The sequence below is a fragment of the Eumetopias jubatus genome, unplaced genomic scaffold (genome assembly GCF_037043125.1).
Source record: "Eumetopias jubatus isolate StellerSeaLion01/CBP00866 unplaced genomic scaffold, mEumJub1_p1.0 scaffold_9, whole genome shotgun sequence".
In the NCBI taxonomy this organism is placed as follows: Eukaryota; Metazoa; Chordata; class Mammalia; order Carnivora; family Otariidae; genus Eumetopias; species Eumetopias jubatus.
In genome coordinates, this window is record NW_028274815.1 from 132,327,009 (window position 1) to 132,354,432 (window position 27,424).

The following is a 27,424-nucleotide window of genomic DNA, read 5'->3' on the forward strand; positions in this document are numbered from 1 at the left end:
CTGAGCAAAAGATAAAACAACAGAATTTTCAGAACTGGAAAAAGCCTTGAGAAGAACCAAGGCCCTGAGAGGTGAAGTGACTTACGACAGGTTGGCACCACAAGAGCCTGGACTCTGCCCCAGCTCGCCAACCCTCATTTCTGGGATGGGGACGGAGTAAGGACAGCGCACATGGAGGAGAGGCTTACCCAACTGGAGCCCTTCCGCAAGTCCGTCCTCAGATCCATCCTCAGAACCAGCTTCGCGATCTACGGCTCCATTCTCATCCAGGGTGGCGGTGAGGTCTGGAGAACACGTCCTAGGCTGCCTTCCATCAACTGACATGGTTGGCGACTCGGCATCGGCCCTCCGGTCCTTCTTGTGCACTCGCGAGTGCAGGACCAGCTGGTGGTAGGTGCGGAAGGCTTTGCCACATTCCGAGCAATGCGTCGGTTTCTCTTTGTTGCTGGACAACTTTGGGTCCGCTTCCACGGAAGGCACTTCACCACTGGAGGGTCTGGGCTTCTCTTTATCTTGTGCGAGGCCTGCACAACTGCTTTTACTTGTCTTGGACTTTCCAGAACCTTCGGAATGGCTCTTACCAGCGTTCCAAATTTCGACAAGCTCCTCTTTTTCAGAACACGAATCATCATTGTCGGTACTTCCTTCTTGGCCCGGCTGTTCCTTCACTTCTCGGCACACGGCGACTTTTCCTTTGGTAGCCAGCTGCCAAGCCTGGTAGGTGGTGAATGGATCGAGCTGAGGTATCCATTTTGTGGGCTTCTTGCCGGTTTCGGGGTGAGAGGTGGGTCTCAAGTTTAAAAACTGCAAGAACTCTTCCCCCGGAGATGGCATTCCCCCCTGCTGAGAGTCTGTTTGTGTACTACTGGCACCGGAAGCAGATTCTTTGGTGTGCATCTTCCTGTGATCGATGAGACTTTCCTTATTAGGAAAGAGGAAGCCACAAACCATGCAGATTTTGTAAGGAGAGGAGATGCTCTCAGCGGCATGCTCCTGTACCACCTCGTTGATTGTTGCCGGGCTCTCCGAGCCTTGCTGCAGTTTGCTCTTGGCCCCGGATTTGCCAGTGTGCGTCCGCATGTGATTTTTAAGAAACCAGGGCTCCTTGAATCTTCTTCCGCACACGTTACACCCATAGGTGAAAGAGTCCTTATGTTTCTTCATGTGGATCTCGACGTCGAAAGCCACTCTGAATGTCTGCCCACATACTTCACAGCTAAATTCTTCATTTTCCTTGCAATTCTTGTCCTTTGGAGGCTCTGTTCTCACTTGACTTTTATCAAGAGGACTAAGATACTCCGCTTCAACACGCAAAACTGCTGGTTCACAGAGAATAGGCCGATGTTGCATTAGGACATGTTTATTAAGATCTTCTGAATGTGTGAAGGTCTGATTGCAAAACATGCAGTCCAAGGGCATATATCCTTCTATTTGGATGATGTTTTTCTCTTGTGTTGCTCTGAAAGGAACAGCGGTGGTCCCTTTTATTGACACGGCATCATCTAGCTCCATCTGGGTGCCAAGGGGATTGCCAATAACTTCTGGTCCATCCATATACACCAACAGGGATTGAGTTGGCATGTTTCCTGGCACTTTGGGATTGTATATAAAATAAGAATCCGGTGGAGGAATTTCTGGAATTGGGATAAGGCCACTTGTAAGACTTGTCACTCACACCCCCAGCAGCCCTGCACTTAAAACTAGAACAAATATTTGTTAGAAAAGTTCAAAAGAAAGTATATATTCCTGGAGCTTCTTATCTTCTGAAGTCGAAGGAAGCTCGGTGACAGAGCTTCTCACTGGTTCTTTCCACAAACAAGGCAGACAGACTCCCCAATGCTTTGATTCAAATATGAGTCAGCACAAAGCATTAATTCTCTTTGTCTCCATTGAGTGAGTGAGTGATTCAATTGAGCAAGAAGTCAATCCCAGCAACCTGGAGACAAGGGATTTCCAAAACCTAGAGGGGGGAAAAAAAACAAAACAAAATATAGAAATGGTTAGCTGCAGCCAGGGAGAAGCCTGGCGTGGACGATTCACAGCTGGTCTGCCTGTAGCCTAGCTCATCTGCTTCTCCCTTAACTAGCACAGGGCATCCTGTTCAACATGCTCGTTAATTAAATCATTAGCATTTTATCCAATCAGTACACTTATCAAATCACTAGATTTTCATCCAGTTAAGAAACGTAACACGTGGTCCTTTAATGATTTACATCTAAAATGTAAAGATTCAGGGCAGAAACTGTTAAATTCAGCGGAATATATTTTAAATGCCAACACTACAATGCACATGTGTATCCTTATAAACAGTTTCTACAAATCTAGAGACTATACCAACTGTAAAAAATGACAATTACAGCACTTAACTTCAAACTGTCTTATATACAGTCGAGAAACACAAATGCCTAAATGCACCCTCAAAGCTTTACACATGCATTGGCCAATAACATACACACACAAAAAACAGGAACCTTTCATAAAATCCACATTCAAAAACTACAGAACACTTCAGAATGATGCTCATCTTGGCCAAGAGAAACCTTCATCATTTTGGCTCACAGGATATTGTAACCCTCAACCCACTGCCCAAATCCCAGTTTGCTTGTAACAACTTTCTGCTTCAACAAGCCTCAGGGTTGGGCTTCCTTGTCTGCACAATAAATAAGCAAATACATATACACAAAGCTACTTTGTGAATATACACTTTAAAATCCTCCACACAACCCGTTCAACAAGGCTCAGTCTTCAATCAGAAAATGGGTCCTCCCATTTTTAACCCACCTTTCACATTATGCATTGGCCAGGTGAAAAATGGACTATTACTTTATTTAGCTCTGCAGGCTCAGATTCGGAAGCTAATTTTCACTCTTGAAGGAGAATTAAGCTCCAAAAACCCAATACCCCCCACCTTTCTGGCAAGCACAGAATTGGTTTTCAATAGTCTCAACTACTTTAACCGAGGTCTGTTCATTCTCCCCAACAAAACAGAAAGACTTGCAAAATACTCCCACCACCTTCAGCTTTACTTTCTTCTCTCCACTTCCTCAAAGAGCAAGGGCCTCTAGGCTCAGAGAAGACAAGGAAACATTTCTTCCCCTTCTTTACACTCATAATAAAAGAAAATTCTCATGCCCCTTGCTATCTTTAGTTTTGAATAAACCAGATCTTTAACATCAGGCTTTTCTAAATAAGACTGCAGATCAAAGATTAGGGTAAAGAAAGAACGTACTAAAGTGCTTTATCTTAATTTCTGAGTCTTTTGTTGTCATCACAATGGAGGATAAACCACTGGAGCTGGCTACCAGCTTGGTGGGAAATAACAGAACACCCCAGTGACCTGAGTTCTAGTTCTGGCTAAGTCACAACCTTCAAGCTGTCACCACCACATACCCCATCTTCATCTACTTGATGGAGATGGCTAAATGACAGGATCATCCTCAAGAGTTCCAAATTTCTGTGGTTCTGGGGGGTAGGTCTACATTTATGGATAGACTTATTCAAAAGAATTTTTAATGCTATCTTAAATCAAGATATTAAATGGTATTTGAAAACACCACGAAGTTGACCAGCACATTTTCACCTGCTGACAGCTATATGAAAAACAGAAACAGCTCAATGAGTTCTCCACCAAGTACAGAGATAAATTTCAATTTGAATAAAGGCTGTCCTCTATTTGAGGCCCTTTCTATTTTTTGGTTGCAAAACAGCTTTTTAAAAAATGAAAGAGTGGCATTAGGGAGCAGTAAAGTTTTTTTTTTTTTTAATGCCCTAATTTGCCAAAATCAAAGTTAGTCCTCCATGTCAGACATCAACATTATCTTCTGCTTTTTTTTCTTTTTTTAAAGAAATTTTACTACTCTATGATATTTTAAATTTGGGGGAACTCCAGTTTTCTACAGATAATCTTTCCCAAAAAGACACCAATCATAAACTCAGTCTCTGAATAAGAAACATGATGTGGGTACGTCCCTGTTATTTATTTCCCACCCAGGGTAATGACATATAATTGGAAATGCCTGACTTTGAGAAATAGTTGTTTCAATTTTTATCTCTGAAATGTTCAAATATGTGGGTCAAGGGAAGTCATCATCAGCTTCTAACATAAGACCTGAAGGATTAGTAAAGGAGGTACAGTGCAAAAAAAAAAAAAAAAACAAACAAACATAGAAGAGCTTCAGTTTTGCTGAAGGATGGAGGCCTGGAGACGAGGGGAAGGAGGTCCTGGGCCAGCGAGTCTCCTCGTATGGTCAGATGGGGAAGAAGACCCTCCCAGGCAAAACTGAAGCACTTCTCCCTCAACGGAAGCTTCTGGCACAGATCCTGATATAGTCATTAACTGTGCCCAGCTGTCCTGAGCACTAGACTACGTTGGGTCATAGCCATCCTTACTACTCACTCAAGATAGGAAAACCCTGGGCCATTCCTTTGAAGTAAGATCCTAGGAGGAGAGACCCTTGTTCGCTGCTATCCCCTCCCGTCTAGAAGGGGTCTCTGGCACAGGGGCAGGCCCTCAATAAACACCTAGTGGCTAAATGAACAAACACTACATTGTCAGCACAGGTACAGAGTCAATATTGCACATCTCTGGCCACAGTCACCAACCATAACTCATCTGATATTAAAATTAACTCGAAGGTTCATCAGACCTTCTACACGGCTCCCTATGGCTGCCATCTGCTATACCATTCTCTACAGTTTCAAGGGTGTAATAAAAAATAATGAATCATATTTAATCACTCCACAAAGTTGAGCACAAGCAAAACTGTTATCATTTGGATTTAAAACTACTCCCCTTACAGACCCACCAGAACAGAAATGGATAAGCTGGGAATCTCTGATAGCAAACCCCTTCAACCCCTGACTTAGAAACTGAATGCAGACTAAACACTTCCTTAACCTATAAACCAATTACCTACATCACTTAAAACCAATCTGCTAACAAAATCTAAAATCTTTTAGAGTGATTGCAATAACAAAGACTTTAATACTAACAAAACTTACCAAAAAAAAAAAAAAAAATAGACATTCTAATCTAATTAGTGTTAATAGCAACCACTGCAGGCGAGGGAGGCGAGCACCCACCCAGCCTTCCCCGAACCTTCGGCGTCTCCAGGGGGAGCACGCAGAAGCCAGCAGCAGCACAAGACACTGTGAGCAGAGGAAGTTGTCTGTCTTCACGAAGACCTGGAGGAGGAAGGAGGGGGAGATCATAATCCAACCCCTACAATCTAAATGCTTTTAGTTTGCAGAAAAGTGAGCCTTCGGAACACCCTCCTGAAAGGCAGGTGGCAAAAATGTTTTTCAATATTTAAAAAAAATGCTCCTAAACCTTTACTCAAGGCACCTGAGGCAATATCCAGTGTAACCTCATATTCTGGAAGAATACTAGGGCTGACTTGGTATCGTGATCACTTAAACGGAGACTTAAAAAAAAAAAAATTTACAAGATGATCTTTGAAAAGAAAGTAGGAACCATATTGCCATCACTGCCTGAAAGAGAAGTCTAATGTTCTTTAGGTCATGTCTCCTGTTACTGTTGTTGTTTTAAAGCAGATACTCGTGGGCACCTGGGTGGCTCAGTTGGTTAAGCCACTGCCTTCGGCTCAGGTCATGATCCTGGAGTCCTGGGATCGAGTCCCACATCGGGCTCCCTGCTCAGCGGGGAGTCTGCTTCTCCCTCTGACCCTCTTCCCTCTCCTGCTATCTCTCATTCTCTCTCTCAAATAAATAAAATCTTTAAAAAAAATAAATAAATAAATAAAGCAGATACTCGTTGGAGGGCGCCTGGGTGGCTCAGTTGGTTAAGCGCCTGCCTTCAGCTCAGGTCATGATCCTGGAGCCCCGGGATCGAGTCCCACATCCGGCTTCCTGCTCAGCAGGGAGTCTGCTTCTCCCTCTGACCCTCTTCCCTCTCGTGCTTTCTATCTCTCATTCTCTCTCTCTCAAATAAATAAATAAAATCTTTAAAAAAAAAAGGAGATACTCGTTTGTGAGTAAGGCTTCTGCTACTAGATTTTGAAATTATCAACTATTACACATTATACAATCCTTAATGAAAAACACAATAATTTATGTTTAAGCACAACAAATTAGAAGTAAATGCCACCTTGCGGACAACTGCTGTCACTTGGGAACAGTTCTTTACATCTAAATGTACTCACGCTGTTTGTTAACCTTTAGAGACAGCACAGTCTCTACTTCAGCTGGACAGGTTAGCTCACATGTTTTGATACAGAATATTTTATTACCCTCTCATGGAGTAAAAGGAATTCAAAGTCCTCAAAAACTGTCAAAAACACATAAAAATTCCATTTATGACCAAGTCATTTGCTGTATTCCTACAAATCTTTTTCCCTCCGAATCACCTAAGCGTCCAAATAAATGATAATTAAAATATTTAACCCACACAAACTGCTGGTCCCTGGCCAATTCATTTGTACCCTTTAAACAGCAAAATTATCTCCAAGATCTGGTCAGGAAACTTACAGTTTTTCTATAAATGTTCCTTCTGTAGGTCACACATACCGGTTTGGGTTTTTTTTTTTTGTCTTAATCCAACAAGTGAAGAGAACTGCACATAGAAAGCCACAGTGCAATCCAAACCTGTAACTTTAAATCCTCCAACCCTATTTCAAGGAAATCACCAAGGTCACACCCATGAGCTAAATGGTCAACCCAACTTTCCTAATATAGCTGTGGAAAGATGTTGAAAAGTTAAGTGAAAGAAAAAGATTAAAATATTCAGAAGTTTACACTCAACATCACAATCTAAACTATCCAAAAGCAAATGATTATTGAAAGGCAAAGCTTGGGGAGAGACCCTATAGCATAGTCTCATTTTCTTGAAACTTAGAGCTCAGTCCTAAATATGATTAGAGACCAAAGTACTGTAAAAAAAAAAAAATTAATCATATTAGTATATCTGAGTGTCATGATTAAAAACTCTGCCTGATTCATGCCAAATCTATTAAGGTCAGTTAAAAGATCTTAATGTGAACTTGAAGCACCACATATTAGTTTTAGTTTCGGTATTATCAATATTAACAGATACTGTGGTCTGTAAACTGGCTTTTAAAAAATTCCATCCTGACCGGAAAAAGAGAACTCTAAGGGAAATGAATAAAAAAAGAATTTTCATTAAGCAAGATTAAGCATGGCTATCTGTGAGGTTACTGCTACTTAACCAGTACTACCTTTAATACTCTAAAAAGATTTCAGACAGGACTAACTGCACCAAAAAGAGGGATTTCAACAAACTAAAACAGTAAACTCTTCTCTTTCCCTGTATTCTTTTGCTCTCCACAAGGAAAACACCCTGTGTATGCGTGCGCGTGCACACACACACACAGATAAGTGTGTATCTAGACAACTATAACCATCCTACTACACCACTACCCTAACACACCTACAACTCTTTTTCCACACAGCCCAATGGTGAGTGTTCTTAATTATACCCCATTTAACTAACCAGATTAAATATAAACATGGGCACTGCCTTTTAGGGCATGAGCTCTTTCTTTAGCAACATTTAAATATTCCCCTCCCTATCTCTGTTGAGTAAATATTCAAGTTGTATGTCTGGCTCTTTTAAGTCACCTGTTTGCTTTCAAAATTAAGGGAAAAAACTCTCCTTTCAATTCATCCATATAATCGCTGTTGAGGAGACTTACAGACTCAACTGAAAACAAAGCTTATCCGCAGCTTTTAAAAACCCCAAAACACTTCTTCTGGTCTAACTGACCTGTTTTGAGGTTATCCTGATTTGACACAGGTAGGAAAAATAAAAACATGTAGTTCTCCTAATGCTGATACAAGAACAAAAGAGATCTAGACTCTCAATCTCCAGTCCACAGAACTGCATTTTAAATCCAAGAGGTTTCCTGACACGCTAGAAACTAATGAACAACAAAACACAAAACCCTAACGAAGCCATTACAAAACTGGCATCTGACTCCAGGGTTGTGGCTCCTCAGTACGAAGTGAAGGAATGTGGAGGTCAAAAACAACATAGGTAAAGCTTAAAGAACAAAAGCTGAGGAATTTAAACTAATTCTCTCAATTTAACTTACCCAGCTGTCTCTTCAGGTTTAGTAATTTTATTTCTCAACTTTATCATAAAATTACCAAACTGGCCCCTAATTTCCAGTAACTCAGTTATGTAGCTACCCTGGGCAGGAAGTAATGGGGACGTTAAGAACAGTCAGTCAACAAATGTTCAAATGTAAAGTCGTTAATGAGCATTCCAATGTTAAGCATAAAAGGGCAGTTTGTGGTGCAGCAGGCTGCCAGGGGCCGCCCCACTATTTATTTGGAAGATAGCTTTATACAAGAATTGAGCTTGCTCATCATGAACAGCAGATTTTGGGAAAGGATGGTCCCTGTCCCACTTCCTCAAAACCAGATTTCTATCTGCCCTCGTGGTCTCAATTCAAAATCCTGTGCCCCACAGGCCACTATAAATTTGCCTAACTCTATTCTTGGTTGGAGAAAAATAATCCCAATCACCTTTTTCCTAAAAGCCAACACTTGAGAAGTTTTTCCACCGCCCCTCAAGAGAAGGCCGTTCAGTTAATAACGATCAAGATTCCCTCTCCCGAATTTCAGAAATTTCCTGCTGTCTTTGTGTGTAATTCCTTCTTTCTTCCACGTGCATTTAAACTGGTTAGCACCCCTCCCCCCCAATCTGGAGATGGGATGTACAAATCGAGGCTCCTCCACAGCCTCAAGTTTAGTTTACATGCTGTAACTAAACCTTTCACTATTTAGAGCATTTAATGTGATTGGGATTTCTTTAATTTCTGCTCAGTAGCTGTTCTGTAAACACCTTCCAGGTTTTTATTCGTAACACCTCAGTAACTTGAAAACAGTTCTGTATATTCCAAATGTAGTCGTTTCAATTAAAATCTCATTACACTGATTTTATTCTAGTGGAATACTCCTCAGCTTATACAACAGTCTCAGATTTCTCGTTCCTACTGTACAATTCTGAAGCTTGAAAATATATAGCTATTGTTCAGAACTTTGGCTTCAACTTTCCAATTCATTTACTAAACATACTGCTACGGGGTTCAACTCAAATAGGAAATTAGCAATGAACCATTTAAAATAAGTCATCCCCAGCAACCTCAAAAACCCTAACATACAGGACATACTTGGCATATGTTGAGATGGAACATTCTCAACTGAACTTGTCTCTGAGCAAATGGAAACAAAGCTTCACGTGAAACATAAAAAAGGTCCAAATTACAGTCCTCAAAGAGTCAGATAAAAGTATCTTTTTTTTTCAAGTAGTAGATAGTAGACAGTGAAGAGCCATTAAAACTACCCCAAAGTTCTTAGCCACCAATATCATGTTTGTCACAACTGTGAGAAAAGCATGTAATTTTATAAAGTGGGAAAACAGCACAGCTTTTGGGACCCCTGAGGCTCTAATCAAGCGTCTCAGAATTAAGAGTGCTCCAGGGTTGAGAAAAGGCAGCCCTGCTGTGGCAAAAACAGGCCATTTCAACATAAATGTTGTTAAAAGAGAGAAAAGTGATTATCTGAAATGAGGAGAGAGGGACTCCTTCGTTGCCAGGCCATTATATTCCTTAATGATTTCATCAGTTTGTAAGTGACTTGATGATTAAGTCTTATTTTCTGATTTCCTCTTTAAAGGTCCACTGGAAGGGAACCAGGGGCTGCTATTCCTCCCAGAAGTTCCTCTGCCAAAAATGGAGGCTTACAAAGAGAATGCAAATCTACCTCCACCTTAAAAGTAAAGGCAAAGTCAAACCCTACTCTCCTCCCTCCGCTTCCCCTGGGGAGGGGCGGGGGGGGGGGGGTCAAGCTGTTATCTCAAGATTCTTCAGGGTGAAGGGGGAAAATATTTTCTACAAATTTTATCGAAGTGCTGTATTAGTTCCTTTTTTTGATTAGGAAGTGAAAGGGAATAATATGAACCCAAGACAACTGCTAAACTTCGATCTTACAAGTTATTAAAAACAGCAAAGGTCAAACTGCAAAGTGTTAGAAGGTGCTGTGAAGATAAAGGGACTGAATGAAGGTGGACACTAAAGAAAAGTATGTGTCCTTCACCTGGAAAAGTCACAATCCTCCCCCACTTCCTCCTCCAGCATGCAAACCAAGGTGGAGTCTAAAGGAGCAGCCTTCCTCTTCACACCAAATAATTAAAATTCCAAACAATCAGATTATTAACCCTATTCCAACAAACAAGCCAAATAAATTGTAAATTTGTGTGGTAGCTACTGACAACAGGGTTTTTAAATAAGTCACTCTGCCTCTTTGAATTTAATACTTATATAACTGATAAAAAAAATGGCAGCAATTTGGGGTGGGAGGGGTTTGACTTCACTAAAACACCAGGATTAAAAACACACATACTACTAGAGTCTTTGGGATACTGAACAAAAACAGTATCTAAAATAAACATGACTTCTCAGAAAAAGTCATCCACCATTAAGGACACACCTTAAAAGTTCTTAGCACACATTAACTAAGCAAGCACAAACTAGTGGTTTGACTGCTGTTATTTTTCAGACAAAAAGCAATTAGATTATTACTCTGCACTTGTCACTGCAGACACTGAAGGCTTTTTAGAAACTCTGATTATTCATTCTCAAAGTATTATAGAACTTAGCATTTTAAGTCTTATTTGAGATCTATAAAGGCATCCATCCGTGGGGGAGGGGAGAGAGTACAGTAAAAGAACATTTTTAAATGTACTTCTTTAACACATACAAAAGAGAAGGTGCAAGGCCTCCCAAGACCCCTACCTAGTCGCCAGGCCTGGCCGGCAGCTGTCGTTACCCTGCCTTTTCTTTTGTTGAGCTTAATCTCATGTCAACTCATTCAACCAACTCAAAAGCGATGAAGACATAATTGAATCAACCTGAACTAAATCAGACCTAGGCTTCTTAAAACATACAGCTTAATGGTTCCAAAGAATCTAGAAAGCTAGGAAACCAGCCAGTATGTAGCATGGAGTGGTCAATACTACACGACCCCAAACTGGCCAAAGGACCACTGCCAACAGCCCTGCATTTGATACACGTTTAGGAATGTTCATGCCAATGCTTCAAGCCCTATAGGCTGATTCAGAAAGATAAATTGAGGCTCAAGGAATTTCAAAGAGGAATACACCAGAGCCTTAAACTCTAAAGTGACTATTCTTTTCTTGGGGGGGGGGGGGGGAAGAGGAAAAAAATAAAGTTTCTACTACGCCAAGTGTAAGCAGGCTACTGGGGTCCCAGAAGTGGCCACTGGCGGCTCTTTCCTGTTCCTGTAACTAAACCTTTAGGAAAAGTCCCCGCCTGCCCACCCCACCCCACCCCCACCCCACCCGCCCAAGAACGCGGCTTCCCGTCCTCGGTGGCCCTTCCCTGAATCCCAAACACTGTGGGTTCCAATCCAGGACCTGAACGTCTGTCCCGATCCTGGGCGCAGGTACCGGCCTCCGCACCGCACAGGCCAGGTCTTGCCCCCACCGGAGCAGGACCGCCCAGGCCGCCCCAAATCCGGCCTCCAGGGGCCCCCAGCAGCGCCCTCCTCTCCCCTCCCCATCCCGTGCCGCTCGCATTTTGGGGCCAAAGCAAGAGAGAAGAGGGCTCTACATCTGAAACTGCGCGGTTTCGCCACTCAGCGCCTCCTGGCAGAAACTTCCCTTTTAAAAAAAAGAAAGAAAGAAACACTTATAGGCGAACATTTCGATCCTTCCTGCCCTTTAAGTTACTAGTTCTGCTTCCAGCTGGCTTTGGGACTCCAACTAGAAGTGAGCGTTATAAAGATATTCTTTAAGCGTTTAAAGGCTATTGAAAAAGTTTCAAAAAATTAAAGGGGAAAAAAAAAAAACCTCATCACACACATCCAGGAAACGCAGCCTGTGCACCGCCTGCTCAGGGATGGGCAGGAGACGGGGACTCCCGGGGACGCATCTGGGGGCGCCGAGGGGCTTGCTGTGGTGCGCGTCGGGGTCCGCGGCGACGCCAAGCCCCTCCCTCGGCCCCTGTAGACGCGCCCTCCGCCCGGCCCGTGTGGACGGTCCCGGCCATTGTTTGAGGGGGACGCCTGTTAGGACGCATTGTTTTGGCTGTTCCCAAGTTGCCCCAGCCCCTCCCGGGCCATCGCGGGGGACCCCGCGCCGGCCCCCTCCCCTCCGCCCGCCCCCCACGGCCCAACCGGCAAAGCCGGAGAGCCGCCCGGCGGAGCCACCCAACTTTTCCGGAACAGCCCCCCACCCACCCACGCACGCACGCAGCCCCCGGCTCCCTCCGGCCGGCCCCTCGGTCCCGGCCGGAGAAGAGGGACTCCCCCGCCCCCAAACCATCCTGACTATCCCCAAGAGTGAGTGTGATGGAAAACACTGTACACACCGGGGGCTCGCCCGGCACCTCCTCGCCGCTGGAATCGCTCCGAAGCCGGGTGGGGAGGGGGCGCCCTAGAGGAGCGGAACAGAAGGAGCGGGGGCCGGGCGGGGCGGGGGTCATCCGGGGAGGGGGGCGAGCTAACGAGCACGGGAGACTCGAGGGCGGCTCGGGGGGACTCCGGAGGGCGAGGCGAGGCGCCCCTGGGCCCGGCGCGGGCGGGGGGCGCGCCCCCTTTACCTGCGGCTCCGGCTCCTCGGCCATTTCCTCGCTCGGCGGCGGCCGGGACTGAACTGACACCACACGAGCGAGCCGAGGTTTGAATGAGGAGGGAGCAGGCGAGGAGGGGAGGGGGCGGGGAAGGCAGGAGGGAGGGGAGGCGACGGGGAGTTTCTCTCGGCCTTTTGTGCGGACACCTCCCGGCTTCCGCGCCCGCACCGGCCCCCCAAAAGAGACGGGGGACCACTGGGCGCGGGGCGAAGCCATCTCCCAGGGCGCCTCGGGACCCCGCGCTTTGAAGACCCTCCCCCAAAGGGAGCGCCCCCCGCCCCCACCCCACCCCCGCCCGGGGGATTTGGGGGCCGGGCTCACCTCGGGCGCGGGGCTAAGGTGAGCGGGGCGGGGGTGCGCACGGGGGGCAAAGGCGCGGGCGCCCCCTACTCGTCCGCGCGGGGACAGTGCAGGCGCGGGGGGTCCCTAGAGCCGCCGGGGCGCGGCGCGTCCGGCGCAGGGGGACTGTTGGGTCAGAAAGTGCTCAGGGAGCAGCTGTTGCGCCCTCCCTCGGCCCCGCCGCTCTGAGACGCCCCGCCTCCTGCCTTCACCGGCCGCGCGGCCCCGCCCAGGCCCCGCCTCCGGGCCACGTGGTCCGCGCAGGCGCGCCCCTGCCCCGCCCACCGCCGCGGACTCCGCCTCCGGGACGCGAGCGAGCGGACGAGCGCGCGCCCTCCCGTTCTCGCCTGCGATTCCCGCGCACGCGCGCGCCTTTCACTCCCCCCGCCCCCCCCCCACACACACACACCCCGCCTCCCGCCATCCGGCTAAACGTGGCCCGCGCGCGCTCCGGCGGTTCCAGTGACAGGTACGCGGGGAGGGGGCCACGGGGGCAGCGCGCAGGCGCAGATGCACGCCTCAGCCTCGCCACCTCCCCCTCCCTTGCAAGGTGTGCCCAGGCGAGGGAGGGGCCGGTAGCCGAACTCCCGGGTCGTCACGAATGACCAGCAAAAAAGCTTCTAGACCCATTTGAGTAGGTTAGAAGGCGGCAGTGCACGAACAGTTTTTCAGATTTTCGTCAAGTGTGAGCAAGGTCGAGATGACATGATTAAAATGGTTTAATTAGCATCTTCATAAAGCTATCCTGTAATTGTTTTTCTAAAAGGGCTCGATTGCGCCGCTATTATAACTTGAGATTTCTAAACTTGGCCTAGGTTCCAAGAATCCACTTGGCTTTGATAGAAATCCACGTGGATAAAACCAGGCTGAAACGGGGGGGGGAACCAAACTAGCCTTGCCCCCTCTCCCCTTCCCACAGCCAACGTATTTAGAGCCTTTACCACTCTTCCTTGTTCACAAAAAGAAAGGGGGGGGTTGATTCTGAAGGCCTGTGTTCCCTCATTTTAGGTGTGCCCCAGGAGGAACCATAGTAGCAACAATCACAACCACTAAGTTTTCTGCCCCCAAATGCAAACGAATGCAAATGTAAACAGAGCTACAACTCACCACAAACAAAAAAGCCAAGTGGGTTTTTTAATGGAATATGGGTGTATCCAAAATGGAAAAACTTAAAACCTATCAAAAAAGGCACTTGAAGTATATATTTAATAAAAGGGGTAGGGGCTATATAAAAACACTCTGCTGGTGAGCAGTGCGGTTAATAGAAAATGGAATTTGAGAGCTTCTTAGCAGAGGGGAAGAATTTGCCAAGTGTGATGTTTTGTTGTCATTTTATATAAAACTACTAACCCCACATATGGTCTGGTTAGTCTTTTTTAAAAAGGAAGTGAACCAATTACTTACAATTAATTAGCAGTGCCAGAAGTAAATTCTTTGGCCAGAACTCTTTTTTTTTTTTCACTCAAATACACTGATGTTGATCATTTCTATTTCTAGTATTAGGGTTCCTTTTCTCAGGGAAGATAATATCTTTCTTTAAAATACTTTTTAAACCCTTATAGTCACATCCGAAAACGCAATCCAAAGACACCCTTCATAAACAAGAAACTTGATTTAACTTATCAAAACAAATGGCTCAGAGCATTGCTACAAAACAAGCTATGGGCCAGTGGAACCAGGCTGAGTCGCAACATTAAGTGTAGCTTCGCTCTACATGTTAATGGATAACCTTTGAACTCTGAAACCTTGAATGCTGTAAACACAATAGCACTGATAGTTAAAAATTCTAGTGTCAAAATTGGGCAAAAAGAAAAGTCCAAACTTTTCAGTAGGGATAGGGAAACAATCAAATGTTTTGACAAATAATCGTTTCACTAAGAACAATGAGGCTTCTGGCTCTCAGACCTTGTTGCTACTGAATTATTTTCTGGGCAAAAACGGTTGTGCTTTTCTCTATGCTCTTACAAAGCTACCACTTTGTTAGCATAATAGCATCCTATGGTTTGTTAGTTACTGTTTCTCTCTCCTCCCCCCCCCCAAAAAAACCTTATTATGTTGTAGCTTTTAAAATTGAAAGATAATTGTATTAACTGATCTATCTGCTTGGAGTTTTATATGTGATCCTTATGTTTGAGCAAAGAATTACAAAGAACCTTATTCCTGGAGACGTGCCAATAAAACTGGGAAATCGTTGCAGAAAATTCTGCCAGTGACTGAGTGCTGGGTTACAAACACATACTGTGTTTTCAAATGGATATACAGTGATCTGAATTTGCTGTTAAGGGCATCCCTGAGACCCACACTCTCCCCTTAGAATGTGAAGACTCATACTTAAGATCTGGGAAGCATGCACAGTTAAAACAATTAAAAATGCAAACTCCAAAAGTAAAGGAGAACACTAGAAACATGTAGTTTTGTAGGAAAAGCTCAGAACTCCTTATTCTATGAAATGAAAATTGAAAACAAAGCGTTATAGTCCACATATACTTAGCTCCACCCCCAAGTAATCCTGTTTTGCCATCACCCCCCCCCCCCCCAGCTAGACTATCTCTAAAGGAGTCAGGTGCTGCAGAGACGCTGGCAACAAACAAAGAAGAGAACCCGAAATGTCCCTTCAGATGGAAGCTGATGCTCTGCACATTTTACTCGGAGAAAGGGCGGAAAAAGCCCCACTTCACTAATGCGACAAACACATCAGCTACACCTCGTTTTTCACAATTATCCAAACAGATCGGCCCTCCTTAAGATACATTTCCCAGTGTACGCTTAGAAAAATCGCACCATTATCTCTGATTTAATCCTTGTGATATGAGACCTCTTCGTTCGCTAACTTCTGGTTTTCTCTCCAGATGCTGCCTGCCACAGCCTTCTCTGATCTAATAACAAAACAAAAAACCCTTCTAATTTGCTACATTTAGCATTTATTGGCATCATCTTTGGAGACTTAGCCTTAATTAGAAGAACAATGCGATATGATCTTCCCATTTCACAAGTATTTATTTAACTGTGGAACTATTACAGAAAAACAATTTGGAAACTGCACGTAAATCCCTGGAGCTGAAATGGGGCCAACATAGATACTTGACTTAAAAGAATTCAGTGTTCCGTAACATAATAAAATAAAATTAAAAAAAAAAAAAAGAATTCAGTGTTCAGAGCAGGAAAACCCGAAAAACTGCAGTGAGGAGTCAGCAGGAAAGGAAAATGAGAAAGTTAGGCAAACCTGCCAGCCCTTGTAAACCACGAAGGACATTTGAGAAGGAAGCCGGGACAGCCCTTTGAACACGACTGAATGCACTAAATTAAGTAGGGATCACCGACAACTCCAGGGAACGCTACACTCCTCTCTTTTCTATTAAGTTTCTTGATCCCACTCGAGTCATCTCGAAATTTTAAGCCCTCTGTAAAACATCATCATGCTATATGATAAAAATAAATTGCAGAAGTCACCTTTCCGAAGCGGAGGCCGGGTCTGGAGCTTCGAGACTCTCCCTTGGAGTTTGCCAGTCCACCTGGCTCAGAACAGTACTGTAAACAGAGGAGATTGCTGGTTTTTACAAGCAAACTGAAAAGGGAGGGGCCGAGTATAAGGCTCAATTTAAATCGAGGTTTAGATACAATCATGACTTGATTAAATTAATCAACCCTGATAATGTGCAAAGAGCGTAGTTTATTTTTAACTGTCTATGTCCCATGGGCAAGTTTGACGGGCATCCTCCCCTCCACCGTCTTCGAGCACAACTTTTGTCTTCCGCCAATATTCTGGCTGGTTTTCCAAGGTTGACTTCACTCACGTTGCAAATGTAAACTTTCTTTAAAAACCACATGTGTCACCTAACTTTCGGAGCACCTCTGGAAAGCTCTTTGCACTCATCTGATATTCCAGATGGGGAGCTTTGGGAGAAGGGAGGTAGCAGAAAGAGAAAGTAACTAACGTTCATTGAAATCTGACTCCCATTCTCATCTCAATAAATGGATCCATCTACCATCCGCCCACTTACTCAAGCCAAAACCCAGAAGTCAAACTATATTTCATCTCCATCCCCCCCCCACCTGCACCTTTAATCCATCAAGGCCTACAATTTCTAGCTTAATATATCTCAACTTTGTCCACTTACCTCTATCTCTAACACAGCACCATGATCTCTCACTCTCCCCTCCAAATATATAGAGTGTGTAAAGCTTTCTTCCAGCTTCTTCCTTTCTAGGTTTGCCTTAACACATGCTCCACCCGAAGTCCAGGAGATCTTTTTACAGAGTAAATCAGATCCTGTCACCGCCCAGTTTAATGGCTTCCTATGGCCCCAGGGGAAAAAAAGAAGAAACTCCAGAGCTTGTCCTCCCCAGCTCTGTCGATCTGGCCCCTGCCTAACTCTGCAGCCTCAAGTTTTGGCAAGCCCTTCCCTGGGATTCTAAGCTTCAGCCATTAGGCTCTTCCCTCTGACCTAGAGCTTTCAGACCTGTGGCTCCCTCTTCCCATTCTTTCAAGATGTCAGCTTCTGTTCCTCCTGAAATTGGTTTAAACTCTGTGCCTCTGAGGGGAGAGAGGGTGGGTTCCCTCTGAAAACGTGCGGTAATGTCTTCTTTCCAACTGTCCTGGCTCAAGGACTCCAGTTCCACGTTCTGAAAGCTGCATCAGCCTCAGAATATTATTTAATCTCTCTGGGTTTCAGGTTTCTCATCCACAAAATGGGGTGATGATGAAGAGGAGGAGGAGGAAGACCTCAAAAGTTCTCATCACAAGGAAAAAAAGTCGTAACTACGGGGTGATGGATGTCAACTAAACTTCCCATAATAATTTTGCAATATAGACATAGATCATTATGTTGCATGCCCAACGCTTAGACGGTGTCATATGTCAACTATATCTCAATAAAACTAGAAAAAGAAGTATCTTATTATTTACGGAAATAATATTTTTTTCTGTAAGACTCTGGAGAATTAAATGAGACACACTGCAGAGCTGTAAACCCAGAGTTTTGCAGGGGGGCGCGGAGAGGCCTGGCACTGTCCAAAGCATAAGAGACAAGCTTGCTTAAGCAAAACAAACGAAGTCTTTGCCCCTTTAGAGGAAGACAGACAACACACAGATAGTATATCTGCAACATAAGGGTCCCTGGAGAGGGGAAGAGGCATGCGGTTGTAGATCAGGTCTCCCTGAGGAGCAGAGACACCCAGGATGTTAGGTGGCAAAGCATACTAATACAGCAGGGGGCGGGGGGAAAAGGAGAGGCTCAGAGCCGGAGAAAGGCTGGCTTGGGGAAAGAACTGTAAGGAGACCAGTGTGCCTGGGGTCCAGCGAGTGAAGACAGGGGAGTCAGGAAATAAGGCAGGGCCCCATAATGACAGTGGCAAGGCCTGGTGTTGACTCCGGTTGTGACAACATGTCAAATGGCCAGTTCCATGTCCCCATGTTGTTCACATCTGTCACGCTTCGTAGAGCTAACCCCTCCCTCATTCTTAAAACACTGTTTCCCTTGCTTGGGACCCCACGTTCTACTGATTTCCACCTCCCCACCCCCATCCTCCCTGGACGCTCCTTCTCAGTCCCCTTCGTGGGTCTTTCTCCTCTCCCTGACCTCCAGAATTTGAAGCACCCAAAGCCCAGTGATGGCACCTTGTCTTCTCTTTCCTGGTCATTCCCTAGGTGAGTTCATCCAGTCCAGTGGCTCAAAATGCCATCTAGATGTTTAGGGTTCCTAAACATCTACCTTCCACCCAGACCTCTCCCCTCAGCTCTTAAAACGCATTTCCAACTGCCTACACCATCTCCTCTTAGGATGGCCGCCCACAGCCATGACCAGTAGATTTGCTCACAACAAATGCATATAGAAGTGAACAGTGAAACACTGAGCTCGGCCACAGAGAGGTCTGATGGGAAAGGAACTGAGATTTGGGTCTTGAGGCCAGTCACTGGGCTCTTGACTCAGTTTCCTCATCTGTAAAATAGGGATTACAACCTCTGCTTGGTCTGCCTCATTAGATGGTCGGTTTGCCCATGTCAAACCAGAGGCGAGCCCTGTGTTGTTCAACAGCAAATGGTTTTTATGATGACCCTTCCCGTGCATATGGAGTAGCAACTCCACAAAGGGCTCACTTTTACGTAGGACTGTCTTGGAGTCTACCTGGTAACTTAGCCTCAGCTCCCCCGACAACATTTACACGGGTCCTGAAACCCGAGGTTCAGGCTCTCTGGGAAGAGCACACAGAATCTCTGTCCTCACTTCCCTCCTTTTCCTTCCATCTCTCCCTCCTGAATGAGAGAAATGGTCCAGTGAGTTGTCTGTGTAGCTGGTTAAAAATGTCATTTTCTTTTATTTTTTTGGTCTGAATCAGACTGTTCATTCCATGAAGAGCAGGGACTTGTCCAAACCCACACCCAGCAATGCCTCCCGCATTTCTCTGCCTGGGGATGGGTCACGTGGACCAGATAGTTCAGACAGATCCCATGCCCAACGCAGGGCCAGCATGCCGAGAGGCTAGCTGATAAGCACTAACATTTATTGAGTTCTCAATGTGTGTTTTTCACTTTATAGCTCATTTAATCCCCCTAATGACCCCATGAGGTAGGGTTTATATCTTTCCATTTGTTGGAGGAAGAACTTGAGCAGGGACGGATTAAGTAGCTCTCCCAAGGCCCCCAGGCAGCAGGCAGAAGCCTCCTTCACCGCACAGACCTGGCCAGCCTCACCCCCACACCTCACCGGTGCATCCCCAGGACCTTGAGCCATGCCTGGCATATAGTAGATGCTCATTAAAGAGTGGATGAGAAATGAGTAAATAGAGACTGTGTGCCAGGGACTTAACACCCATTATCTCATTATAGCCTCCAAGTAACACAGTGGCTATTTTAGTCTTGCTTTAAATACAGAGGCCAGGGGCGCCTGGGTGGCTCAGATGGTTAAGCATCTGCCTTCGGCTCAGGTCATGATCCCAGGGTCCTGGGATCGAGTCCCGCATCGGGCTCCCTGCTCCTTGGGAGCCTGCTTCTCCCTCTGCTTCTCTCTCTCTCTCCCTCTCTCTTTCTCCCTCTGTCTCTCATGAATAAATAAATAAAATCTTTAAAAAAAATTAAAAAAATAAATGCAGAGGCCAACTATGCATCCAACCAATGGCGTGTGCCCACATTGTTTGCCACAGTCCTGGGACCCAACTGGAAGGAAAGGGGGACTCTTAAGTTTACAGAGCTACCATTCCAGCAGAAATGCAGACAATCCCATCTCTGTCACATCGATCTTCTCAAAAGCCACACTGATCTTTTCAAAAGTCAAATCTGATTACATCAGGGTCCTGCCTACAACTCCCCATGTCTCTTAGAATAAAAACAAAAATCCCTGATAATGTGGCAGGCAGGATTTGAGGGGGGGGGGGCGCAACGACTTTGGATTTTTCATCCCACGGAACACTGGGATGCCACTGGAATGGCAATGAAATGCAAGTGAAACGGACCCACTGAGCTTCTAGTAAGTGTTTCTTCCTCGAGGGATTATCTCCTGCAAGATCGCATCCTGGTTAAACAAAGGAGACATGGCAAATCGGAGGCCACTGCGGTCCTCTACTTCCTGTCCCGTGTGGAGGGCACGATCCGAGAGTCAGAGTTGTCACTGATAAGCCCGCCTGGCACGGGACTAGCCGTAACCTTACCCATCTTCACCCCTTTACTTATTACTGCCTTTTCTTTAAAAAGAGGCAACTGAGGCTCAGGATGGTTAAGTGGCCCGCCTGACGTCACACAGCTAACAGTCTTGTTTCCCCACCTTCCAGACTACACTGAAGCCCGTGGGCCATTTGAAGCCTATGTCAAAGCCCAGCTCTGTCACCAATCTAAATTTCCTCTCTTCTCAAAAGCTACACTGATGCACGTTTCTCGACATCCTATTTCCTGAATGTCTACCAGTCAGCCCTGTGTGTCTCTGGGGCAGGGTTGAAACATCCTCAGCCGGCATTCTCCTCGCCCCACCCCCCACCCCCCTTCTGGAACAACACTATTTCACTTGGTTGCCCTGGGGCAGGTCCCTCCCACCTCAGTCACTCCCTGGCATTCTTGGTGTACCTGCTTACTCGTCCTCCATCGTCCCCAGTGGACTCCAAATCTCCGTGGAAGGTAGGGAAGAGAAGTCCTGCAAATTTACGTCCCAACAGCAATTAGCAAAGAGTGCTTCTTGCCCAGAGCTGGGATGTAATAAACATTTGTGAAATGAACATGTCCTAGAGTGGGTCTCCACTTTCCATGCTTTTCTTTACACACCCCCTCCGAGCTAATCAGTTAGTCAATCTCACAGATCTTATCACCCAGTAGCTCTCAAAAGCACCCTCTCCTTTCGATTCCTACCGTCCAGTTTCTCGTTTCCTCCTGACCTGTGTAATGATCTCATAACCGGGCCCCAGTACCTGTCTTCTTCCTAGCCTAAAAGACTTTTTCCTAAGCCCAACAAATAATCCTCCTAATACTACTGTCCTGTACAAAAATCTCCCATTTACCAAAATAAATCACAGCTCCCTCTCTGGGGATGCAAAACTACCCCTTGGCCCCCACCAACCTTTCAGCCAGATTCATTCCATAAATATTTATTGACCACTCCTTTGTCTCAGGCACTGGCTAGGTAGTAATTAAAGAGTGAGGTACAAAACACATTGGATTCCTGCCCTCCTGGAGTTTACATTTTCACAGGAGAAACAGACATTAAACAAATTAAAACCTAAGAAAAAATAGATAAGCATATAATTATAGTAACCACCCTAAAGAAATAAGCACTCAGGGGCTCAAAGAAGCATACACAAGGATATTCATTGTAGCATTGTTTATAAGAGTGAAAAATAAGCCACAACCTACATGTTCATCAAGAGGAAAATGGCCACATAAACTATGATATCGAAATGTCAGAATGCAGACAGCAGTTGGAAAGAATGAAGTAGTGTCATGTGCTCACAGAGCCAGATCACCAAGACATTGTGGAGTAAATAAATAAAGCCACAAAAGGTGTGCCATTTTTGTTTAAACACACATACACGATAATATACTTTCTAAAAGAAATATATGTATATGGACATAATATAAATGTATGTGTATGTATGTATATGTAATATACATACACACACATGTTTAAACTACACACAGGGGGGCGCCTGGGTGGCTCAGTTGGTTGAGCGACTGCCTTCGGCTCGGGTCATGATCCTGGAGTCCCGGGATCGAGTCCCGCCTCGGGCTCCCTGCTCAGCAGGGAGTCTGCTTCTCCCTCTGATCCTCCCCCCTCTCATGCTCTCTGTCTCTCATTCTTTCTCTCTCAAATAAATAAATAAAATGTTTAAATAAATAAATAAATAAATAAACTACACAGAGACCATAAGAAAGATATAGGCTGTTCATTCCACAATATATACAAATATTGAATGATTATATTATACAACTGAAGTTAATATGTTACAGGTCAATTGTATCTTAATAAATAAGAAATATGTATGCAAATACATGAATAAAAGTTGGTTAATTCTCAGATATGGGCAAGGACCCAGGACCCTTTATTGGTAGCTAAATATTTTAATCTTTTAACCTGTAAAACATAAGCATATTTGACCTGTATAACTAAAAATAGGCTGCCTATTAACAGAATTCCAAACTATATTAAATACCCTGAGAAATCTTTTAAAAACTGGGGAATAAAATACTTAGTATTTTCACATCCTGCTTTTTAATGAACTATTCTCTCCTTACCCATCTCCTTGCTCTGCCCAATGCCTGTCCCACCCTCATTTTGAACCTCCCCAAGCCCACACGCCACATATGTCCAAAAATCAATCCAGAGTCATCCTGCCCACCCCCATGGTCCACTCAAATGCCACCATGCTCTTTGTTCAGTCACTGTCTTCGTTCAACGCCTCCTTTATGACATTTACTGGCTATGCCTAGCCTTGGCTGTGTGTGCTTGTCGGAATGACCAGCAGGCTCCTCAAAGAAAGGTAAGGCCAGTCTCCTCCACGTCAGGGCACCGTGGCTCGCACCCAGGAAAGTATCCCAGTAGTTAGTTGTTCTATTGAATTGAGTAAATATGCTCCCTGGGTTCCTCCATTCACTCATTCATTTACTCTCTCACTCAACAAATATTTATTAAGCACCTACTGTATACCAGGCACTGTTCTAGGTGCTCTGGAATACCACAGGAAAGCAAAACATCAAATGCCTATCCTTGTGGAGTTAACCCTTAATATTGTAGTGTATTAAATGATCAGTGCTATGGGGCGCCTGGCTGGCTGGCTCAGTAGGTGGAGCATGGGACTCTTGATCTCAGGGTTGAAGGTTTGAGCCCCACACCGGGTGTAGAGATTACTTAAAAATAAAATCTTTTTTTTTTTTAATTAAATGTTGGGGCACCTGGGTGGCTCAGATGGTTAAGCATCTGCCTTCAGCTCAGGTCATGATCTCAGGGTCCTGGGATTGAGCCCTGCTTTGGGCTCCCTACTCGGCAGGGAATCTGCTTCTCTCTCTCCCTCTGCCTCTCCCCCTGCTGTGCTCTTTTTGTCTCTCTCTCTCTCTCAAATGAATAAATAAAATATTTAAAAACAAAATTAATAACAATACAAAAACTAAAAAATAATAATAATAAAAACAAAATTAAACATTAAGTGCCATGGAGAAAAAATGGGGGGTGGGGCAAAGGGGCCAGGGATTAGAGGGAGTTGCCGGGGGTGATGTTCAACAGGCTAGGCCGGGAGAATCCCAGGTGGAGACATCCAGGTAAAGATCTGAAGGGGTGACAGTGAGAGCCATGTGTAGTTCTAAGGAGAGAGCATTCCCGGCTGAGGGATTGGCACACAAAGACCTTGAAGCCATGTGCCCCATGGTTCAAGGAACAGCAATGAAGCCAGTGCAACGCTGTGACTGGTATGGAGTAATAAGAGGACACAAGTCAGAAAATTAGGATGGAGGAGGTACACACCATTTCGGGCATTGTAAAGACTGGATATTACTCCGAATGAACCTGAGAGCTGGTGAATAGTATGAGCAGAGGAATAATGACCTGACCGAGGTATTAAGAGTCTTGATAACAAACTGATAAATTGATAAAACCAAGAGTCCCCCTAAAATAATAACCCAGATGGTCTCCCTTGCTGAAATCACTCAGATATTTGTGTCCATATTTTCAGCACAACAACACAACAACCACAAGACTAGTACCAGTAAGAAGAGAGGAAACAGAGTAACCAAAAGGGAAAAAGAAAACAATTTATTGAGCCCCTGTTACATGCCAGAGTCTTAACTCCACACCTGACTTATCAAATCATGGTGTTATCTCGTTGTCCTGATAACCTGTACATTTAAATTCATCTGGCAGAGAGGACACCATAGCCATCAGAGGTTAACTCACTTTCTGACTTACTAACTTCTTTAACTTACTTGAGATTCTACAACAAGAATGAAGTGGAATTCTAGCCCAAACGAATTCCAAAGCCCATGCTGACTCCTGTCATTCTTTTTTTGTACTAAGTGGTTGACTCTGGCCTCAGGAGAACAGAAAATAATAACAGTGATCATTGATTAAGTACTTATGACGGGCCGAGTACATTGCTTGCACTCTTTCTGGATACCAGACAGAGTCGGTACCCCACCCCCTACCCCTGTCGCCCAGATTAAAAGCTGCATCTCCCAGTGGTAACAAGGGTCGTGAGTAAAGGGCTGAGCTCTTGAGACTGGTTTCCAGGTTCAAACCGAGACCCTGGGCTACCCAGCTATTGCCTTTGCCACCTCCTGGAGCTCTCTTGCCCCCATACCCCTTGTACAGAGGGAGGTAAGAGTACTCACTGAACAGGTGTATTTGGAGGAATAAAGCAGTCCTCACTAGGAGAATGCTTTGGGGAGAATTTGGCACATAGTAAGCATTCAATCAGGACACGCTAGTCTCATAAACACCACTGCCCACGGCCCCAGAAGCTCACCAGCACTCAGAATCAGGTCCATTCTCAACCACTGCAGGGCCCTGCCAGGGTATGTATTCTGGGTTGGAGAAGAGAGCAAGAATGTTTATATGAAGTGAGAGAGCCCGTTAGAGCTGGACCCAGGTCTGTCCACTCCAGAAGCCGAGCAGCTCTCGATCATCAGCAAGACCGCCCAACGAGGACAAAGCAAGTGGAACTCTTTGAAGAAAGATACCTCGATCGGAGCGATCCTCCTCACGGAAGCTGTGAGATACCTGCCTTTCGTGGTTCCTTGAGCATCTTCTCCAAGCTGGAGGTCAAGCGAGCCGGGAGAGGCGCCTGAAGGAGAGAGTCAGAGGTGAGTGGCTACAGGGAAGGATGTGGGGGGGGGGGGGGGGCGGGGATGAGCTCCTGTCTTCCTGACTCTAGGTGTACCCTCTCCAACCACTCCCTCCCACAAGATGCTGGGATTTGGGGAAAATGCTGGAGAGGAGATTTAAGGTCACGCTCCTGCGAGGTGTAGAGTGACCAAGAAATCCTGAGTCTAGACTGAAGATCAGACGCTGCTCTAGTGCTCAGGGGTAGTCATCCAAAACCAGCTACCCCACCACGTTACTTTCAGCTGATGGGCTGCGGCTCAGCAGCTCCCAAAACGAACGCGCGTGTTTTCCCAGAAACCGGACCGAATCGAACACGGTCTTTAGAGCCTGCGTGGACCCAAACCCCGGCTCCATGGCTCAGCTGCTGGGAATCCTCAGTCTCCTGACTTGAGCTGCCTGCCTCACCTGTACAATGGGAATAACAGTGCCACCCACCGCATCGGGCGCTTTGGAGGGTCACATGAGCTAATCACAACCAAACCTCGAATTGGTGCCTGGCACACGGTGGTCACTCAGTAAACACCAGCCAAAATGACCTGAGTCATTATTCTTCCCAGTGTCCCCTTGTTCTAAAACAGCCCTTCAGCTTAACTAATCCCTTTGGCTTCTTTGACAACTTAAAAAAAAAAAAAGTGGTTAGCACATTTTGTTGACATATTTTTACAAATACCAAGCCTGCGTGTCCTCTTAAAAATATTTTAAGAGATTATATTTTGTTCCCATTCGCTTTGAGGAACTACTTCAGCGTCTCTGAGTGGGATGAAAACAGTGAGAAGCAAACAAGGATAATAAAACCTTTTTCCTGAACTTTTTCAAAAAAAAAAAGAGAGAGACTTAAAGATTCAGATTCTGGGCTTTTAAGGACCATCTTGCTAAGTATTTTCTTATCAAGTTTCCTTCTTGTTTTATGCTCCCCCCTAAACACGGCAGTAATGAGATAGTTTTTCTTTCTCCCTGCCTCAAAAAAAAAAAAAAAAAAACAAACCTGTCACATATACACATACATGTCTCCAAACCAATACAATTGAATTTTCTACAAGGATTTGCAACTGACATGATCTATTCTCTCAAGAAACTAAGAATGCGATGAACAGAAATGAACCCTTTCTGAAGCCGTTTTATTGGAAGTCAACAAATAAGAACAACGTGTCCCCAAGGAAACAAAGTAGAATTTGGACCAAGCTAAAATGGCTCTGCCCCTAATCCCCGGGTCCCCGGGGCTGCAGGGCTGCCCTGACAGGAAGCGCCTGCCACCAGAAGTTTCTGCTAGTTTTCAACAGTATTTCTGCATCATCAACTCAGCCGCATAGAAACGAATAAGATACTCAGCTTTAAAAAAAAAAAAAAAAAAAAATGAAGAAGGAAAAGAAGAAGAAGAAGGTAAAGTAAACGAAGAGCATGCTGACCTGATCATTTCTACCTTCCTGGTGGGCAGACAGAGACCAGAAGAAAAGCAGTCGCCCCTCCCCCGCCAGCACCGGGCTTCCCGTCTGGGTGGAAACTATCTCATTACCACATTTTCAACAAGTAGACCGGTTTCCTCGTTTAATCAAAGTTAGTCTGTGGTTGTTTGGCAGTCTGCGCATGCCATGTTTTTACAGCTATAGAAAATGTGTATTTATTTATTTTGTGATCCGCTGTAACCATATGACAAACACAAGCCAGCTTTAGCCAGTGATTTATAAGAGTTCGGAAAAGCACTGCCTTTAAGCATTTTAATAGAGGCTCTCTCATCCTTTTTAAGTGGAAGTGTAAATTGGTACAGTCCTTTTGTAAACAACTCAGTGAGACAAGTCAAGGGCCTTACAAATGTTCATACATTTGGGTGCAGCAGGAACGCTCCTGGAATCGGTCCTAAGGAAATAGCCCTAATAAAGGAAAAGGTATTGTGAACAAAGATATTCAGGGCAATGGGATTTACTATAAAGGGGAAGAAAAACACACATACTCTCTCCATGTATATGGGGAAACGCACAAATAAAGAAATGGTTAATCCTCCAAGAGATCTCCTGCTCTTGCACACATGGCCCGTTTCGAAATTTTAAAGTTTTGAAAATATGCCTTTGGGAAATAGTTATAACAGCAAATGGAAAAATCAAGATACAAAATCACATGTTTAATAAACTAGAAATCCTTTTATTAGTAAGCAAAAGGAAGATAGAG

The 27,424-nt window shown here is 45.1% G+C and overlaps 1 protein-coding gene across 6 annotated transcripts in view; it reads right to left on the minus strand.

Moving 5' to 3' along the window:
• The window catches only part of ZNF217 (zinc finger protein 217), a 36,543-nt gene extending 9,797 nt beyond the window's left edge, over window positions 1-26,746 (minus strand). Inside the window, exons 1-4 of one of the 6 annotated variants that reach the window (XM_088026803.1) lie at window positions 26,668-26,746; window positions 25,117-25,220; window positions 16,422-16,499; window positions 189-1,960 (exon numbers count right to left, since the gene is read on the minus strand). In XM_088026803.1, coding sequence (XP_087882929.1) covers window positions 189-1,581 — 1,393 coding nt within the window. In that variant the 5' untranslated portion in view covers window positions 1,582-1,960; window positions 16,422-16,499; window positions 25,117-25,220; window positions 26,668-26,746. Of the gene's footprint in view, window positions 1-188; window positions 1,961-5,082; window positions 5,687-12,371; window positions 12,424-12,602; window positions 12,698-12,953; window positions 13,128-16,421; window positions 16,500-21,024; window positions 21,092-25,116; window positions 25,221-26,667 lie in introns of those variants that run through there. The other 5 variants (XM_088026805.1, XM_088026806.1, XM_088026804.1 and 2 more) reach the window with 5 other exon arrangements.
• Window positions 26,747-27,424: the final 678 nt, after the last annotated feature.